Genomic DNA, 15,294 nt, shown 5'->3' on the forward strand with positions numbered 1-15,294 from the left:
AAGGAAACTTATTATTTCGATTGTCAATGCTGCACTTTCTGTTCGAGAACGTTTGGGCGATGTTTCAATCCTGCGTTCTCCCACAATTAATTGGAAATCGCGCGAAAGATTACGAAAACCGAGTATTAGTCAGCGAGTAGAACGTAGAACGTGTGAAAAGTATCTCGGTGTATGCGTATGCGCGCCCATGTGACAGTATATAAATTAATAACGGTGCGAATCGTGTTTTCGTTTCTTTTTCTTCTTCTTCATTTTTTTTTTTCTCTCCGTTTCCTTCGTTACCATTTTATTTTCGCGAAGTTTTGCACATCGGCTACCACCATAGTGGCCGACGATCCCGAACAAAATAAAAGGAGGCGGCGCAGTTGTTTCTTTTTTTTTTTTTTTCGCTTTTTCTTCTCCGATTCCCTTCCTTTCTTCCGTCGGAATATTTCGCGACGTACATACTGTAGAAAACCAACGCAGTCGAGTCGATATATTTTTTTTTTTTCTTTTTCAAAACAATGCGACCGATTTACAAAACTGTAGCGAAAAAATATAGGTCTTCTTCCTCCTATACATTATATCCAATAATATATATACACTTCTTCTTATATAATACATTTAAACATGTGTGTACGTGAATGGTGTGTATGCGCGCGCGCGAGTTTGTTAATAATAATATCGTGTCAATAAATAGAATACTTTCTCGTTTAAAATTGACTGAAATTATGGGTACAAGTATGATCGAAGCACACAAGAAGTGAATAGAAGCGACGTGAGAATTATTGCTTCGATTTGCTCTTTTCGCGGGGAGGCAATGATATGTACCTAGCCTAAACTATCTATACGTATAATGGGAGAGTTTACTTCGATTTTTGCACAGACTGCATACGTCGGTACAGAGATTCTTTACTTCCAGTTCGTATATCAATATTATTGTTACAAACAGTTCGAGAGGGTTTCAATGACAGGACATTCTAGTAGAGATTTATAAATTCAATAAATTCTGAGTACTTTAACGACAATCTTCGCTCAAGAAGAGAAACGAGCTCTTTATTACTATATCGACCTAATAGTAATACGCGTTTGGTCGACTGTTATCACTAACACACACCGGTCTCTTATTTCCTTTTTCAAAGGACATTATAACTGACAGTATCTTATAGTAATTGAATTTTCGTCTGGATTGTAATCTCGTAAAAACAAAAGGAAACGGTTATTCATTCATGTCTATTTGTTCTATTCGAAATGAAGAAACGTCTATTGGGAGGCTCAGAACTTCAGGCGTTTTCAAGGTCAAAGTATTCCCATTTTTCTTGCTAGATCTCTCATTTGGAGTGTTGAACCAGTTGTTGAATTTTTTCAATTCGTGTATTCAAATATTCAAATATATTAGCGATTCAATTACTCGACTATTCAAATACTATTCGAATACTCGACTATTCAAATACTATTTGAATATTTGACCATTTAAATACTCGAGAATTTGAATATTTTACGCGCCGATCAAGAATTCGAATGTCTCTAACGTGTATTCGATTCTTCTTCGAATAATAATATTCGAATATTCAAATATTCGATCAATGACACTCGAATATCCAAATACTCGAATAATTCCAGACCTACTTACCGATGTATCTCCCGTGGTTAACACACTGACTGCCAAGCGCGAATTAACATGTACCTGCCGGACACCGCCTATGATTTATCTCACGAAAATTAACTTGTCCTCATTTGCAAATGTATTCCAAATAAATGGGCATAAATAATGGATCGGTGCACATTTGAAAGAAGAATAAAAAAAATCAACATACATTAGAGAAATGAATATTTCTATCTTATGAATATTTATTCGTCGAAGGAAAATAATGTGTTATCTCGTGGCTGGCGCCTATACAAAGAGGGACGTTGAAAATTGTTTCATTCAGATACCGTGCCAGCGAACATGTTAATATCTTCTACGTGTCGTTGAATTATTAAAAGAATATATTTATGCGAGCGTTCCTAAACGAAATGATTGTTCGCGGGATCGTTTCTTATTTTCAAACGAAACGATTACGGTACACCGAGACAGAGAATCGATTACACGTTAATAAGTAGTAACAATAACATCGGGAGTACCGGTCTTGAACACGTTTAAGTTTCTGTTCCCCTCAATAACAAGTAAGATTGCAAAGAACAAAAAAATTCTCGAAATCCATAGAACGGACAGGATAGATTTCAAATTGCACCGTAGAAATTGGAACGAAAACGGGGGCAATACGAAATTAACTAAGCCTAATGAATATTTAAACGTGCGGATGTATCGTCTTCCGTTCCGTTTGTTCGATCTTGAAACGAAAGGGAGTATTGTCCGTTCTCATCAACAGACACTTTTCGCGTGAATTTCCTAGATACAGTCTATCTACAGTTACGTTTCTCCGTTTACGTTAAGCTACGTTAACCGTGAGATTAGAGTTTACCACACAACCGGAAGAACACGTGGATTCGTTCGAAAGACACAATTAGAGATAAACGAAACCACCAAATATCGTTCTAAGTCTATAGAGTGTAGTAGTTAGAACATTGCATGCGTACCGATTAGTTTGTAGCAGAAAATTACTATACACTGGCTCCAATTGTTGGTACGATCGACATCGACGCTTCTCAACCGTCGAGGAATTTACCGATCGCGTGTTGCATGTCGTTCTTAACGTGTTCCCCGTTGCAGAGTGACTGCACGCGTATTGTGCTACGAGTACATTTAAAAGGACGATATCGCCGTTGCTCTTCTATCGAACTCGTAAGTTTCGTAATCTCGGCTCTACCGTCGATCTTAACTTTGCCTCCTTATCTACCCGCAATATACATAAGTACATTTGCGAGTACACGATTTCGTTTTGGGTTTCTCCGTCCCTCGAATTCCACCTACGCTACGAGTGTTGAATCTGATGCATATTGTGAAACGATCTTCGCGAACATACCGCGTAGTGTACGTTACGTATGTGTCTGTACATACATGTGTACGTATACATATACATATATATAGGCATACGTACATATACACGTATAATAAATTTCATACGTGTATGTACGTGCACGTAATATAACGTCATATACGTACGTACGTGTATAAAATAATGTCACGTATGCACGTACGTCTGTAATATAATTTCATATACGTACGTACACGTGTCGTATAATGTCACGTATGTACGTACATGTACATGTCATATATACATATACATATATATGTGTGTGTACGTAATGTCCACACACACACACTTTGCTCGTGTTACCGATAATATGCATGGTACAATAGGTGTATATATTACATGGCGTACATCGTATATTTATTGTATCAATAATAACATGACCATTGTGCATTACGTTAAGAAAGAGCCTTGCACGTGCACCGGGCGAGAACCGAAAGACGCAAGCGCAAACGGGTTGAACATTTTCGCGGCAACTGTAATTAATGTTCCCCTCGGTAGAACTGAACGCTAAACATCGACGTGCACGCTCTTTACACACGCATAATGACACAACGACGAAAGTTTTTGTACGTATTTAGGAAGAGGCGCCATCGTGCGATATAAAACTGTGTTCCTCGATCGGGTATCTCCCCTACCTATTCGACGATTACTACGCCGATTCGTGCGAATTCGTTGTGTTTATCGATATCATCATCACCCGCGAAACATCCGTGGCGTGGTACCGCCTGTGTGTATGTATGTGTGTGTGTTTGTGTCGGTTGTTCAAGTTCGAAACGAAGCGCAACTTTTGCCTAATCGTTCGATCTCGAAATATTGAAAAATCCCGTCTCGAATTACGTCTAGTAGTTACGTTTACCTTAAACATCAATCTTACGATACTTGTCGTAGCGACATCGGCGAACGTCGCCGATGCAACATCGATACACGTCGAATTCGGTATCGATCCGAGCCTCGGTGAACCGATCTCGGTATCGATCTCTCTTGGTTTTCGTTACTTCGAAAGTGTTTCTTTTCCGTTTTTTTTCTTTCTCTTTTCCTTTCGTTTCAGGCCCCACGCGAACGTCCAACGTCTTCATACCACCAATAAGCCGGTGACGAACGCGGAGCGTTTCACGTACGTTTCTCTCCATCCATGATCGTATACGGAATGATTCTTCGGGCGATTACGTGATTCGGTGACTCGACTTGGGATCAGTGTTTAGAAAGCGAACGACTTTTGATCGTTTCTCGAACTCTTCTCGATTGTGTCCGGTAACTGTACGTGTTCAGACGGATCCTCGTCAAACCGTAACAACCACGCCCGTACACGTGCGCGTAATCTCTCATACTAAAATATTCGTGTCCGTTCTCTCTCTCTTCTTCGTATGCAAGATGTAAGGTGTGTCTCTGAGATTGTTTTTCGAGGGAGTTGTTCGGTTGCTTAGTATTTCTTTCAACGTCTTTTTTCGTGGGCATCATGGACTGTCTCATGAGAACGACGTTAATATACGACGCTACGGAATTAGGGAGCCAGCATCTTAGAGAGTTCCTCGTCCTGGAGGCAACCCTTCAAAAATTCTTCTTGAGTAAGCTGACCGTCATTGTTCTCGTCCATCTTTGCGAAGATGTTCTTCGCTCTCTCCTCTGCACTGTCCGCCGGTCTGTTACTAGAACACGCCCCAAGCATGTCGTATATTGCCTGGGAACAAACAATTGGGCACGATTACTATTTGGCGAGCTGGCTCCTTTTTTTTTTTTTCTCGCGCGAACACGCGTTGCCACCGTGCACGCAGGCTGTTGAAACAAATGTTTACAGATTTCGGGAGCAACCGATGCTCACCGAACCGGGTGAAGAATGTTTGTAAAGGTAATTGGGGAATTTGAAAATTCCGAACATCGGGGAACATTGCACGAGAGTACGATGGAATCTTTTCTGTTTGAAAACACTGAAAGGGAAACTGATTAAACGATGTGCAAAATAAAATACGATTTACTGTTTGGTAAGCTGTGGTTTTTCTTTTTGTGACAATTTGTTATGTACCGACTGATAAATTTTGAGAGAAGAGAGTACTTGCAAAACTGAGTAAAGTATCTTTAGAAAAGTGGAACATCGAAGAAGTTTAAAGTTTTCAAACATTATGTGTAAATAGAATTTCTATTAAAAAAGAAAAAAGTAGAATAGATAAATTGATTACATATGTAAAAGGAAATTACGAAGAAGTAGTTTTGCACAGTACAAAGATTCGAAAAGCATGAATATTTTGATAGTAATTTGTGGGTAACTTATATAATAAATTTTGTACATATAAAAAATAGATACACCACTTGTTCGATCTTTGTTGCGATATCTTGCACCGTTCTGGGAATATTTTCTGAAAAGTGAAGACCTTTCTTCACCTAAACACTACCTAAAGGAAATATCCTAACATTTTTGCATTGGAATATTGATCAAAATTTGTATAATAGCCGTAGGAATCTAAATGTCGATCTTAGCATAGATATGTTATCGCGAAATTATACAGACCCTGACTGGTTTATTTGAATAAATGCGACAATTATACCTATCTAAACGATGGTCCGGTCAAAGTGCCTTGTATTGTTCACACGTAATGTAAGTTTACCTATTCGTATTTATTTTTATCTTACAACGAAAACAAAACGAAACAAAAAATTTCTCAGGATCTCGTAACTATCCGAGTTTTCTCTATATCTTATATCTCAGTGTTTAAGCATTGGCCATAAGAACCGTAAAAAGGAGATAAGACAATCTATAATGAGATCTTTATAGACTTACGAAATGGCCATTTGGAGCATTTTACACGATAGTAAACACAAGTTAATTGAACGCAAAAATGGCTATAACTCGGTAACAAAAAAAAAAAAGAAAAAAAACCCTGGATCGTACGTTTATACGAATACTTGTTATTCTTTTCTCGTGTTAAATCCATCGCAGTGGTGGGTCCCATTTACGAGGATACACCCTGTATAATAAGATAATGGAATCGAGTATTGTTCGAAGATGGTCTTTCTGCGTCTAAATACGAATGGAAAATTTATTTTCTTTCTTAAACGTTTCTCGATGAAATTCTTTCCATGCTAAGAATTTTAATACACAATACCTGCACGATCTTCGTCATTTCTTGGATATCGATGACACCGTTTCCATCGACATCGTACATACGGAAAGCCCATTTCAATTTTTCTTCCGGCGTTCCGCTAGATGTTACGTCAATGGCTAACAGAAACTCCTATAACAAAAAATTGCGTTGGATTTTAATAATGTCCAATACAATATCTAATTATTATTCATTTAATAATGTATGAAATAAAATGTGTATCTCGAATATCTTTATGCACCCTTGGTAAGAGAACTTCCGTATTGTTGTCGTAAATCAACATTCTCAAACAAATATATATGGTTCCTATATAAAATCATTCTGCAACATGTCTGTACGTATGAAATATAATTCCGAGAGTGTGCCAAGTCAACAAATGTAAACAACCAATAGAGAATCTCCAATCGAAAACATTGCATACAGTGTTACACACACCTTACAATATTAACAACAATCCACAAAGATCTCGATACACTATGCCCTTGAAGAAATCCAAAGATATACCAAAATCTATCAAGCTCTCCAAATGCTCTAAAATTCTGACCAAGAATCTTACAAACAACCAATTTTAAGTAAGAAGACAGACGAAAATGTCCCATAAGTTCGTATGGTTCGTTTTTCTACCATAGAAAGTAATATTCTAATCTTACTTACGAAGCTACCGTGCATTCAGCTTTGACATCATTTCTATTTTCTTCAAACATCCATGTACACATGATTTGCACACGTTTAACATTTGCAACATTTTTCCTCCTTTAGTTCAGACTACGAATTCTATCTTCGTTTGTCTCGATTGGACGAACCGTGGTTCATCTTTCGTATTCAAATTTTCTTTCCAAAATCGAACCACTTTCTGCACGTACGAGTCCATAAAGCACCTTCCCCGTAGCGACACAATTTGCTACACTCGTATTCCCTTTCCGGAAGTCGTGCAACACGAGACGAGAATCGAAGGTGTACTTCACTCATTATTTCCCCGGAATATAAAATTCTCCTAACGTCACGATCCGTGGCTTTCGAATGCACTCGATAGACTAAACCGAAGCACAACAGTTTGGTCACCCGAGTCCTTCAAGTGTTTACGATACGTAGCGCGAGAAGTACAAACACACCGCGATACGAACTTATGGAACAACTGCGTCACAGCGACACTGTCGAGTGACTTATCCCTCAGTCCCTCGTTCGATTTACTAGCTGCGATTATTACTGATTGCAAAAAAAAAAATAAAAACGGAATTATTCAAACGTCATCCTTAAGACGAATCTCAGCACCTTCACTGAACACAGTCCTGTCATTGAATGTGGATGAGTCGTAAGCTGACTCCACCGTACCCGGACACTTGACCTGTACCAGGCTAATCCCTCCCCACTTTGAGTATCGGGGCTCTGATACACCCAATCAACGTCTTGTACTTGTAGCATGAACTTCCAATATGATATCGAGTTCCAAGTAGCCGTATATATCCGCACTTGTCGATGCAAAACGCAAATCTCTACGGTCTCTGCATAGACAGTAGCCGAGCTGATTAATTGCAACTCACTCGACATGTCGATGCGCTACCGTTTCCAGCACGATGATCTAACCTCATCGATCGGCTCCGGCGACTGGGAACTATCAACCTCGTGGATTGGAAGGTAACCGAGGAATACGGGAATACTTAATCCTGTCAACCTCTTACGATATCCCCTTTGTATCACTTAAGCCCATGGCGAGGCTTTCGTGGCAACATCAGCATCACTTCCAAGCAAGTTATTCCGTAGCTCTTAGGTCAACTTTGGCTACGTGAGAACACTGCTCCCTAAGAGTCACCGATCTCCAAAATGGCCGCCTTGCGAGACACAACCCTTCCGAATGGTATTATCGTTTCATTCGAAAGCTTTTCTTCTAATTTTATTAAGTATTAGGTTGTTCGGAAAGTCGTTTCGTTCTTTTGGTGAAAATGAAACACGATCTTTTTAGAGTGTACAAACATTTTAGTAAATTATATATTCACCATTTTGGAAAACGAAATGTCTTTTCGACGTAACAAACCGATACGTATCATTGTACTTGGGACAGAATTCTTCTACATGAGACCTAGGTGCAATTAGTGCCTATGAAAACAGAGCTGTCGCATTTGAACGACGATGATCAATATTGATGAATAATTTGTCAAGTTTAATTCGTGTTTCTAAGATCACCGAGTGCCTCGTAACTTTACGACTCGCGAGATCGTTTGTAAGAAACATGTGTAATTGTCGCGCATGTTGAAGGATTCATTATGTAAGTATGGATGCTCCATTAACTCGACGAGGTCAAGATGTTCGCGAACGGTGACAATGGTAAAGTGAAATGCTCCAGCGAAATAGAATATTACCAACCCAAATACGTAGCTCACTGCGAGTTGAGTAACGATTGCGCGTGTTATTTCTAAATACGTTCGAAAAGAATTGCATCCCAGACGAACGAGTTTCATCTTAAAACGAAAGTAAAACGTATCCTCTTTAACATTCAAATCGCCGCAAATGTTTCGTTCGAATTGCTGGTATTTCCATTTTAATTATTCGTTTTCACGGAGTATGAAGTTCCGTTACGATGTGGAGCGAGAGCTCTTTCCAGCGTGTAGATGGCGCCGATGTATAGGACTGAAGAAAGTAATACGACCGTAGGTGCAGCGGCATAGTGATTTTCAGGAACGCATTTCCTTTCACGCCAGGTATACAGGGGATTTTGAGCATCTTCGTCGTAGGTACAGTTGGGCAAAACTGGGTCGCTTGACGTGTAAGGTAGACAAACGACGAGGGTTTTATAGAAGAAGTCGATGGCAAGCCGGCTCTTTGCTCTTCCTGACCTCTGAAGTGTCTCCACTTCTCATATTGACCCTACCGACATGCTGGCCCCTCTGGCCAACTTCTGCCATCAGTTAATACCACTACTTGCACCACCGGTACCGCTCTTCCTAAAGATTCACGGAATACGTGGAACGAACTGCAATACTGTCGACAGTATGGCGTAAAAGGAACGCTCCGAAAGGAGCATTTTCAACTCTCGATATCACTCTGTGTCGCAAGAAATATCTCTCGAGGTTCCCACCGTTGCCTCGTGCAACTTTGATGTCGTCTGAAACATTTTTTCGATAGAAAACGTAACTGACGAAACTGAGGAAAATTACGAAGACTGGAACGAAGCTGTTGTGCAGGCTGCTCGAGCATTTTTGCAAATAATAGGATATTAGTATTGTGCAAAGCCTGTGCTAAAGTGTAGACATGTAAAACTCGTGAAAATGAATAAAGAAGGTTTAATAAAGATCTACTTTGGAGCTATGAAACAATTTCGATAGGAAAATATTCTTCTGTAATAAATGTTGGATACATTTCAACGTTCGTTTCAACTTTCACCTTCTGAGTGACAGTTGGGTTTCTTTGAGCAACTAATTACTATGAGAAGGAGTAGATGTCTTCAAGAATATATTTTATATACTTAAATGAAATGATTTTTCTATTGTATCTGTAAAAATGGCAAACCAAATGTTGAATAATTAAATGGAACTTGGAAATTGAAAAAAGTTATCGTTTCATAATCCACGGAAGACTTACAATGAATCAAATGCGCAGAAACGGTGAATGAGCAGCCGCGCAAGCGCGTAGCTCGGAGAATTGACTCGTACCATATTGACTTATTTTGTAATTTCAAATTACATCCAACGAAAAACAATGCAATCAATTTTCACTCGACTTCGATATTTCGTTCATTCTTTTACCGTTTTATTGTTTCAAATACGTATGTCGTTATTCATCGCTGCAAACAAAATTTTTTAAATAATCTTGGTCTACGACGTTACGGCGAGTCCTTATTTTTTCCTGATCTAGAAATAGAACATTCTAATCACATTTGAACGTGTTCGTGAACTTACACTATTTTCATAATGAACACTTTTCTCAGTCTGGTTAGCGAATCAAGTTAAGTCAACACCGACCATAATGAAATTTTATCTCAATGACGCTACGACTTCTTTATAGACAGAATCAAAGTTCGTCCTTTTTTCTTTTTTTTTTAAATGTATTTATACCGTTTTCACAGCAATGGGTTTACATTGGGTTGTTCGGAAAGTCATTTCGTTTTTTTTTGTTTTTTGTTGAAAATGAAACACGATTCTTTTAGAATGTGTAAACATTTTACTAAATTATATATTCTCCATTTTGGAAAACGAAATGACTTTTCGAACAATCCAATACCTACTCGAATGTACATCGTGTAATTTCCTGTTTCACGGAAAACAGGAACAAATTTGATTTCAACAGAGAACGAAATCACCCACTTTGGGAATCACTGCTTTAGACATTCCTGTCCGCTCGATGACAAATGAATGCCTCTCATTCCGCAACCTCGCCTGTCACTACGCATTTGTTCATATACAACTCTTCACCTCTATACCTCTCGATTATCTTTGTTTGAACCCGGCCAATCCAGCAAATACAGGGTTGCCGTTTCTTGCAAGACATATTTTTAGAGAAGTAACGCGGAACTGGACTTATTCACGAGTTGACAGCCGCGCCCGAGTTATCTCGGGCAGGCATATGATCGTCAAACAACTGAAACCACGTTTAGAGATTAAATTATTGGATTGTTCGGAAAGTCATGTCGTTTTTCTTTTGGTGAAAATGAAACACGATCTTTTTAGAGTGTATAAACATTTTATCAAATTATATATTCTCCATTTTGAAAAACGAAATGACTTTCCGAACAACCCAATAAAATAGAGTAAAATAAAAACAAGAATATGCAATTGAAAACAGCTTTCTAAATATATTTCCGTACCTGTCCTTAAATATTTACAAAAATGAAATAAGAAAACGTTGTTTTATAGACAGACTACTGAAAAACGACTGGGAAACGAGTAAATTATAATTACTGAATTTGAAAGATGAAAGTTACTAGCGTTTACAAGAAAGACCCAGGGGTAACGAATAAAAATGATTCGAACTTTAAATAAATTTTCTCTAACTCCTTTTTACCGTAATTGTTTCGCAAATATGTTCTGGGTGATATTTAAAGGATTTAAAATAAGCAATATTAATTACCTAGTATTAGAACATTTTGTCTGTGTATTTATTCATGTTGGTGAATTCTCAATTGTTGAAATAAATTCGAAACCAACGAAATGGTGATCATCTCTGTAATTTCTCGTGGGTTGCATTGTACTTCAATTTTAACAAAATTCTTGACATCTAGGGTAAGAAATAATCGATTTGGTGTGGAGAGATTATACGCAACATGCCTCCTCTCTCTTTTAATATTCAACGGAATGCAAATTATTATTAATAAAAGCTGAAAGGAAACTTACGGAGCTTTAGTTCTCAACGATATTATTCTGAATACATTTCTTGAGGGTGCGATAAAGAATCGCTGAGAAGTAAGAGGATCTGTTTAGAAATTCGACATCACATGAACGAAACCTCACGCAACGAACAATTCAATGAATATTTTCTACCGTTGAATTGTGATTGCAAACGAGCCTCAATTAGAGATTCATCTTAAATCAGAAGTACAAACAGAGCCCTCAGGCTCGCGCAGAAGCATGGAATTATCAAGCTTATTCGAAGCAAATATTGGACAGTTGGTGTACAATACTACATAGGTATGTATTATGCGTTTCGTAAGCCATATTGAATTTGCGACAATAGTCGGACAGTTTTACATCGTCCTTTACATTTGAATGGAATGTGGTGAACGGTTGAATGTATGATAAATAAGTTTTACATTCGTGGTAATATTTTACCAGTCCACAATATGTTATTTTTGTTGCTCGGAGCGTTACAAAGTTGTAACAATTGATCACAATGACCTACTTACGATCAAATTTATTTTAATACTAACTAGCAACCACCACACGACTGAAAGACCGCTTGAATTAATAAAAGCTTCATTTCTGCTCCTGTATAATTTTTGTTATTTCAACATACGTTTCGTTGTGGAAAGTATGCATTTCATATATAATTTATATAATTTAATTTCGTATATTTACAGAATCATCGATAATAATTTAGAGTATCGTTCTGCTGAAATATTCTTCATTCGGTGAGATCGAACAGATACTACCAAGAAGAACTCGTATCGATTTATTTAACGATTCATACGTCTGCTTGACTGTGATTTTTGTAATAAATTAACTATTCAAAATAGCGAATAAATTAAATTTTCCCTTCTTTGTGTAAAAAATCTAACTTCTACGAGTCAGTGACTAAGTTTTATTTCATAATTTCATCAAAATTTCTTTCTGCGAACTAATTAATAATTTACCCTGCACGAATCACGTGCTACTATATAATTTAGAATAATTTCTCAAGATACACGAACAAACAGAATACTGTAACATCGAAAACGTAAGAATATGTACTCCGATGCATTTCAGTAAATTCGTTCGAAAGTAACAGAAACAGCATTCTTTGCTTTCTTCTTTGCTTGCTTCTCTTTGTACGATCCTAAATTACGAGACACAGAAATTTCATATACATCGAGAAATTATATAAGACATGAATATTCACGTTGGATCAGAAACGTGACACTTCGGTCGCCATTCAGACGACTGCATTCTCAAAATGCAGTCTTCGTACCGTCACAGAGGTTCCCTAATCCTATTCATGAACCTCGTACCGCATTCGGTACCACAATGGAGATCAGTGTGCAGTACCTCGAGGTAGTTTTCTCAAATTCCGCGGCACACGGACGCATTGTTGCTATTTAGTCGCGATGCCGTTTCTAAGACATCCGTACAGTGTATAGTAATGCTGCACGAATAGCGCCGTCATATCCAATTCAGTTAACCCTAGAGCAGTTTGGCGGTGTGTGACATACCCCGGTCGACAAATATGACTTTTTAACTAGTAAGACAATAGCGCCTAACGCTTTTGTATACCTTTCAAGTAATTCACCGTGCACTTGTCAACACACTGCCAGAGAACTCGGAGCCAGCGTGTCGTACGTATTGCAACGTAAAGGGATAATGGAGACCACTTGACCCCAACAGAGAACTGACGCGACTTATTTCGACCAATGTACGTATAGTTGCTGAAATGTGAAACTATTACATATTCGTTAAAATACGTAAAAGTCTTTAAAGATCATTTACGTTTTCCGTTTATCGCGAAACATTCTCACCTGGTTTACAATCACCGTAAATATTGGATTGTTCGGAAAGTCGTTTTGTTTCCTTTTTTTTTGGTGATAATGAAATAGGTTTTTTTTAGAGTGTATAAACATTTTATTAAATTATATATTCTCCATTTTGGAAGACGACATGACTTTTCGAACAACCTAATAGTATATTATTCGGTTGATTTTTTGTGAATATTCCACAAAGTGTATATAATGGTACGAATACTGACACGTTAGAGAAGAATTATATTTTTACCGCTTTTAATCATTCTCCTGTCGAATAACTAACGTTAAACGTATAAATATAATTGTACCGGGTAACAGAAGTAGGTCAGAATTCGTAATACACGTCGAATAGAGTTTTCTTAAAAATAGCAAGCGTTTAAAAATTTTCGCGAGGTGTATTTTTATCGGATAGAATCGTTTAACGTTTGATGCGATTTAAAGCGATTAAGTACAATTGCTTGGAAGAATCACTGTAGAAGTAACGTGGAAAATTTCGTTACACGACGTATTTCTGTACATCGATCTCGATGAAAAGTTCGTCGAGGATACAAGAAACTTATGTAAAAGTAAATTCAGAGCAATTTATCTTACCTTAAAATCGATGTAGCCATTTTTGTCCATGTCGAATGTACGGAAGACATGGTCACAGAATTCCTCCGCGTTACCGGAAGGGAAGAACATTTTGTACATGTCGACAAATTTTGCTGGCGTTAACCGACCATTCGGGCAATCTTGCTGTAACATTCAGAGAAGAAGAAAAACATCAATTGTGAAATTCTCTCTTATTCTCAGATCGATCATCTAGGTACTGATACATATTATTAACATTTCCTTTAAAAAGAAAATTAAAAAAAAAAATATCAATACACTCCGGATTCTTATTATTTAAAATTACAAAACTTTCACATTTGTTTATTTCAAATTAATCGATAATCCACTTCAGTATAGTCAGAATGGCTCCATACGACTAACCATAACGTGTGCACGAACTAACATTTTTTATTTAAATCTTACAGATTCGAAATTTGATGTATCTGCTCGAAAATGATACAATTTCATAAAATTGTCTACCCACTCGTTAATAAAAATGAAAAATGTTCAAAATCTACCTTAATCTTTTCAGGGGTGATTTTATTTTCGATAAACCGAAAAACTCGAAGTGATGTTTACTCGTGAAATTTATTACTCTCGATACAATGTAACACGGTGTTGTATTATTCGGAGACTTGATCACGGATCCAGAATTTCGGTGGTTACTTGTGCGTTTCATTATTTAGAAAAATTTAGAAACTAAACGTACTCGCGTGGACAGGTGTCCCTGAAGAGCTTAAGAGAAGTAGTCACGTCTCGACTTTTTATTTGCGGGAAAGTACGTTCGGTGTCATAAATTTTTCGGGGGGGTGCCTGCCGTGTTGGCGTGAAGTGACCGCCACGCAGAGTTTATGGGGGTTGGCTGTCCATGGCATAGTCGACTGTCCGTTTCCACCCTCTGGCGAGGTAGTCTTTGGGGATCACACGACCGGCTGGACTCGTATACTCTGTACACGAGGCATTAGCATCATGAAATTTCAATTTGCCCGGTGAACAGTTTTAGTACCATGTAAATTGGTCATTCTTCTCGCGCCCAATGTGTAAACTATTCGATTTGTATCCGTTTCCTTTTACAAGTAGAAACACCCGTGCAGCTGCAAAAATCAATATTTTCTCGAAACTGAATACTCGGGGTCGCGTCAATTTTATCCATTTCTAATTTCATTGATAAATAAATTTCTTGGTAAAACCATATTTGTATAATTTCACGTTACAGTTTCATGTGTGATCGAAAGTTCGAAAAATATTAAACTCGCTGTATTAAAAGACTTCATAAGAATTTTAAAATACTTTATTATTTCGTATGATTGTACGTTTCCGAAAAATACAAATGAATTTTGAAAGTTTATTTACGTTACTGATAAAGTTTAATTGCATTACTAAAATTAGTAAAATTGTACCCCAAAATGAAAGAAGGATAATAAATGAATGTTAATTAACAGAGTCAAACAAGTCGCGATATTTTTCGAAATTTTAATCCCGATTATGATACTTTCCTTTCTCGTGGACG

At 37.6% G+C, this 15,294-nt stretch overlaps 1 protein-coding gene across 8 annotated transcripts in view; it reads right to left on the reverse strand.

The window, feature by feature from the left end:
• Positions 1–269: 269 nt before the first annotated feature.
• LOC143143632 (neuronal calcium sensor 2) overlaps positions 270–15,294 on the reverse strand; it is a 123,041-nt gene continuing 108,016 nt past the window's right edge. For 7 of the 8 annotated variants that reach the window (XM_076305102.1, XM_076305100.1, XM_076305099.1 and 4 more), the window contains 3 exons: positions 13,785–13,928; positions 6,056–6,184; positions 270–4,635 (listed from right to left, as the gene is read on the reverse strand). In XM_076305102.1, the coding sequence (XP_076161217.1) occupies positions 4,459–4,635; positions 6,056–6,184; positions 13,785–13,928 (450 nt within the window). In that variant the 3' untranslated portion in view covers positions 270–4,458. Of the gene's footprint in view, positions 4,636–6,055; positions 6,185–6,706; positions 7,364–13,784; positions 13,929–15,294 lie in introns of those variants that run through there. The other variant, XM_076305107.1, reaches the window with a different exon arrangement.

This window comes from Ptiloglossa arizonensis, chromosome 2, assembly GCF_051014685.1.
Source record: "Ptiloglossa arizonensis isolate GNS036 chromosome 2, iyPtiAriz1_principal, whole genome shotgun sequence".
NCBI classification, from domain to species: Eukaryota; Metazoa; Arthropoda; class Insecta; order Hymenoptera; family Colletidae; genus Ptiloglossa; species Ptiloglossa arizonensis.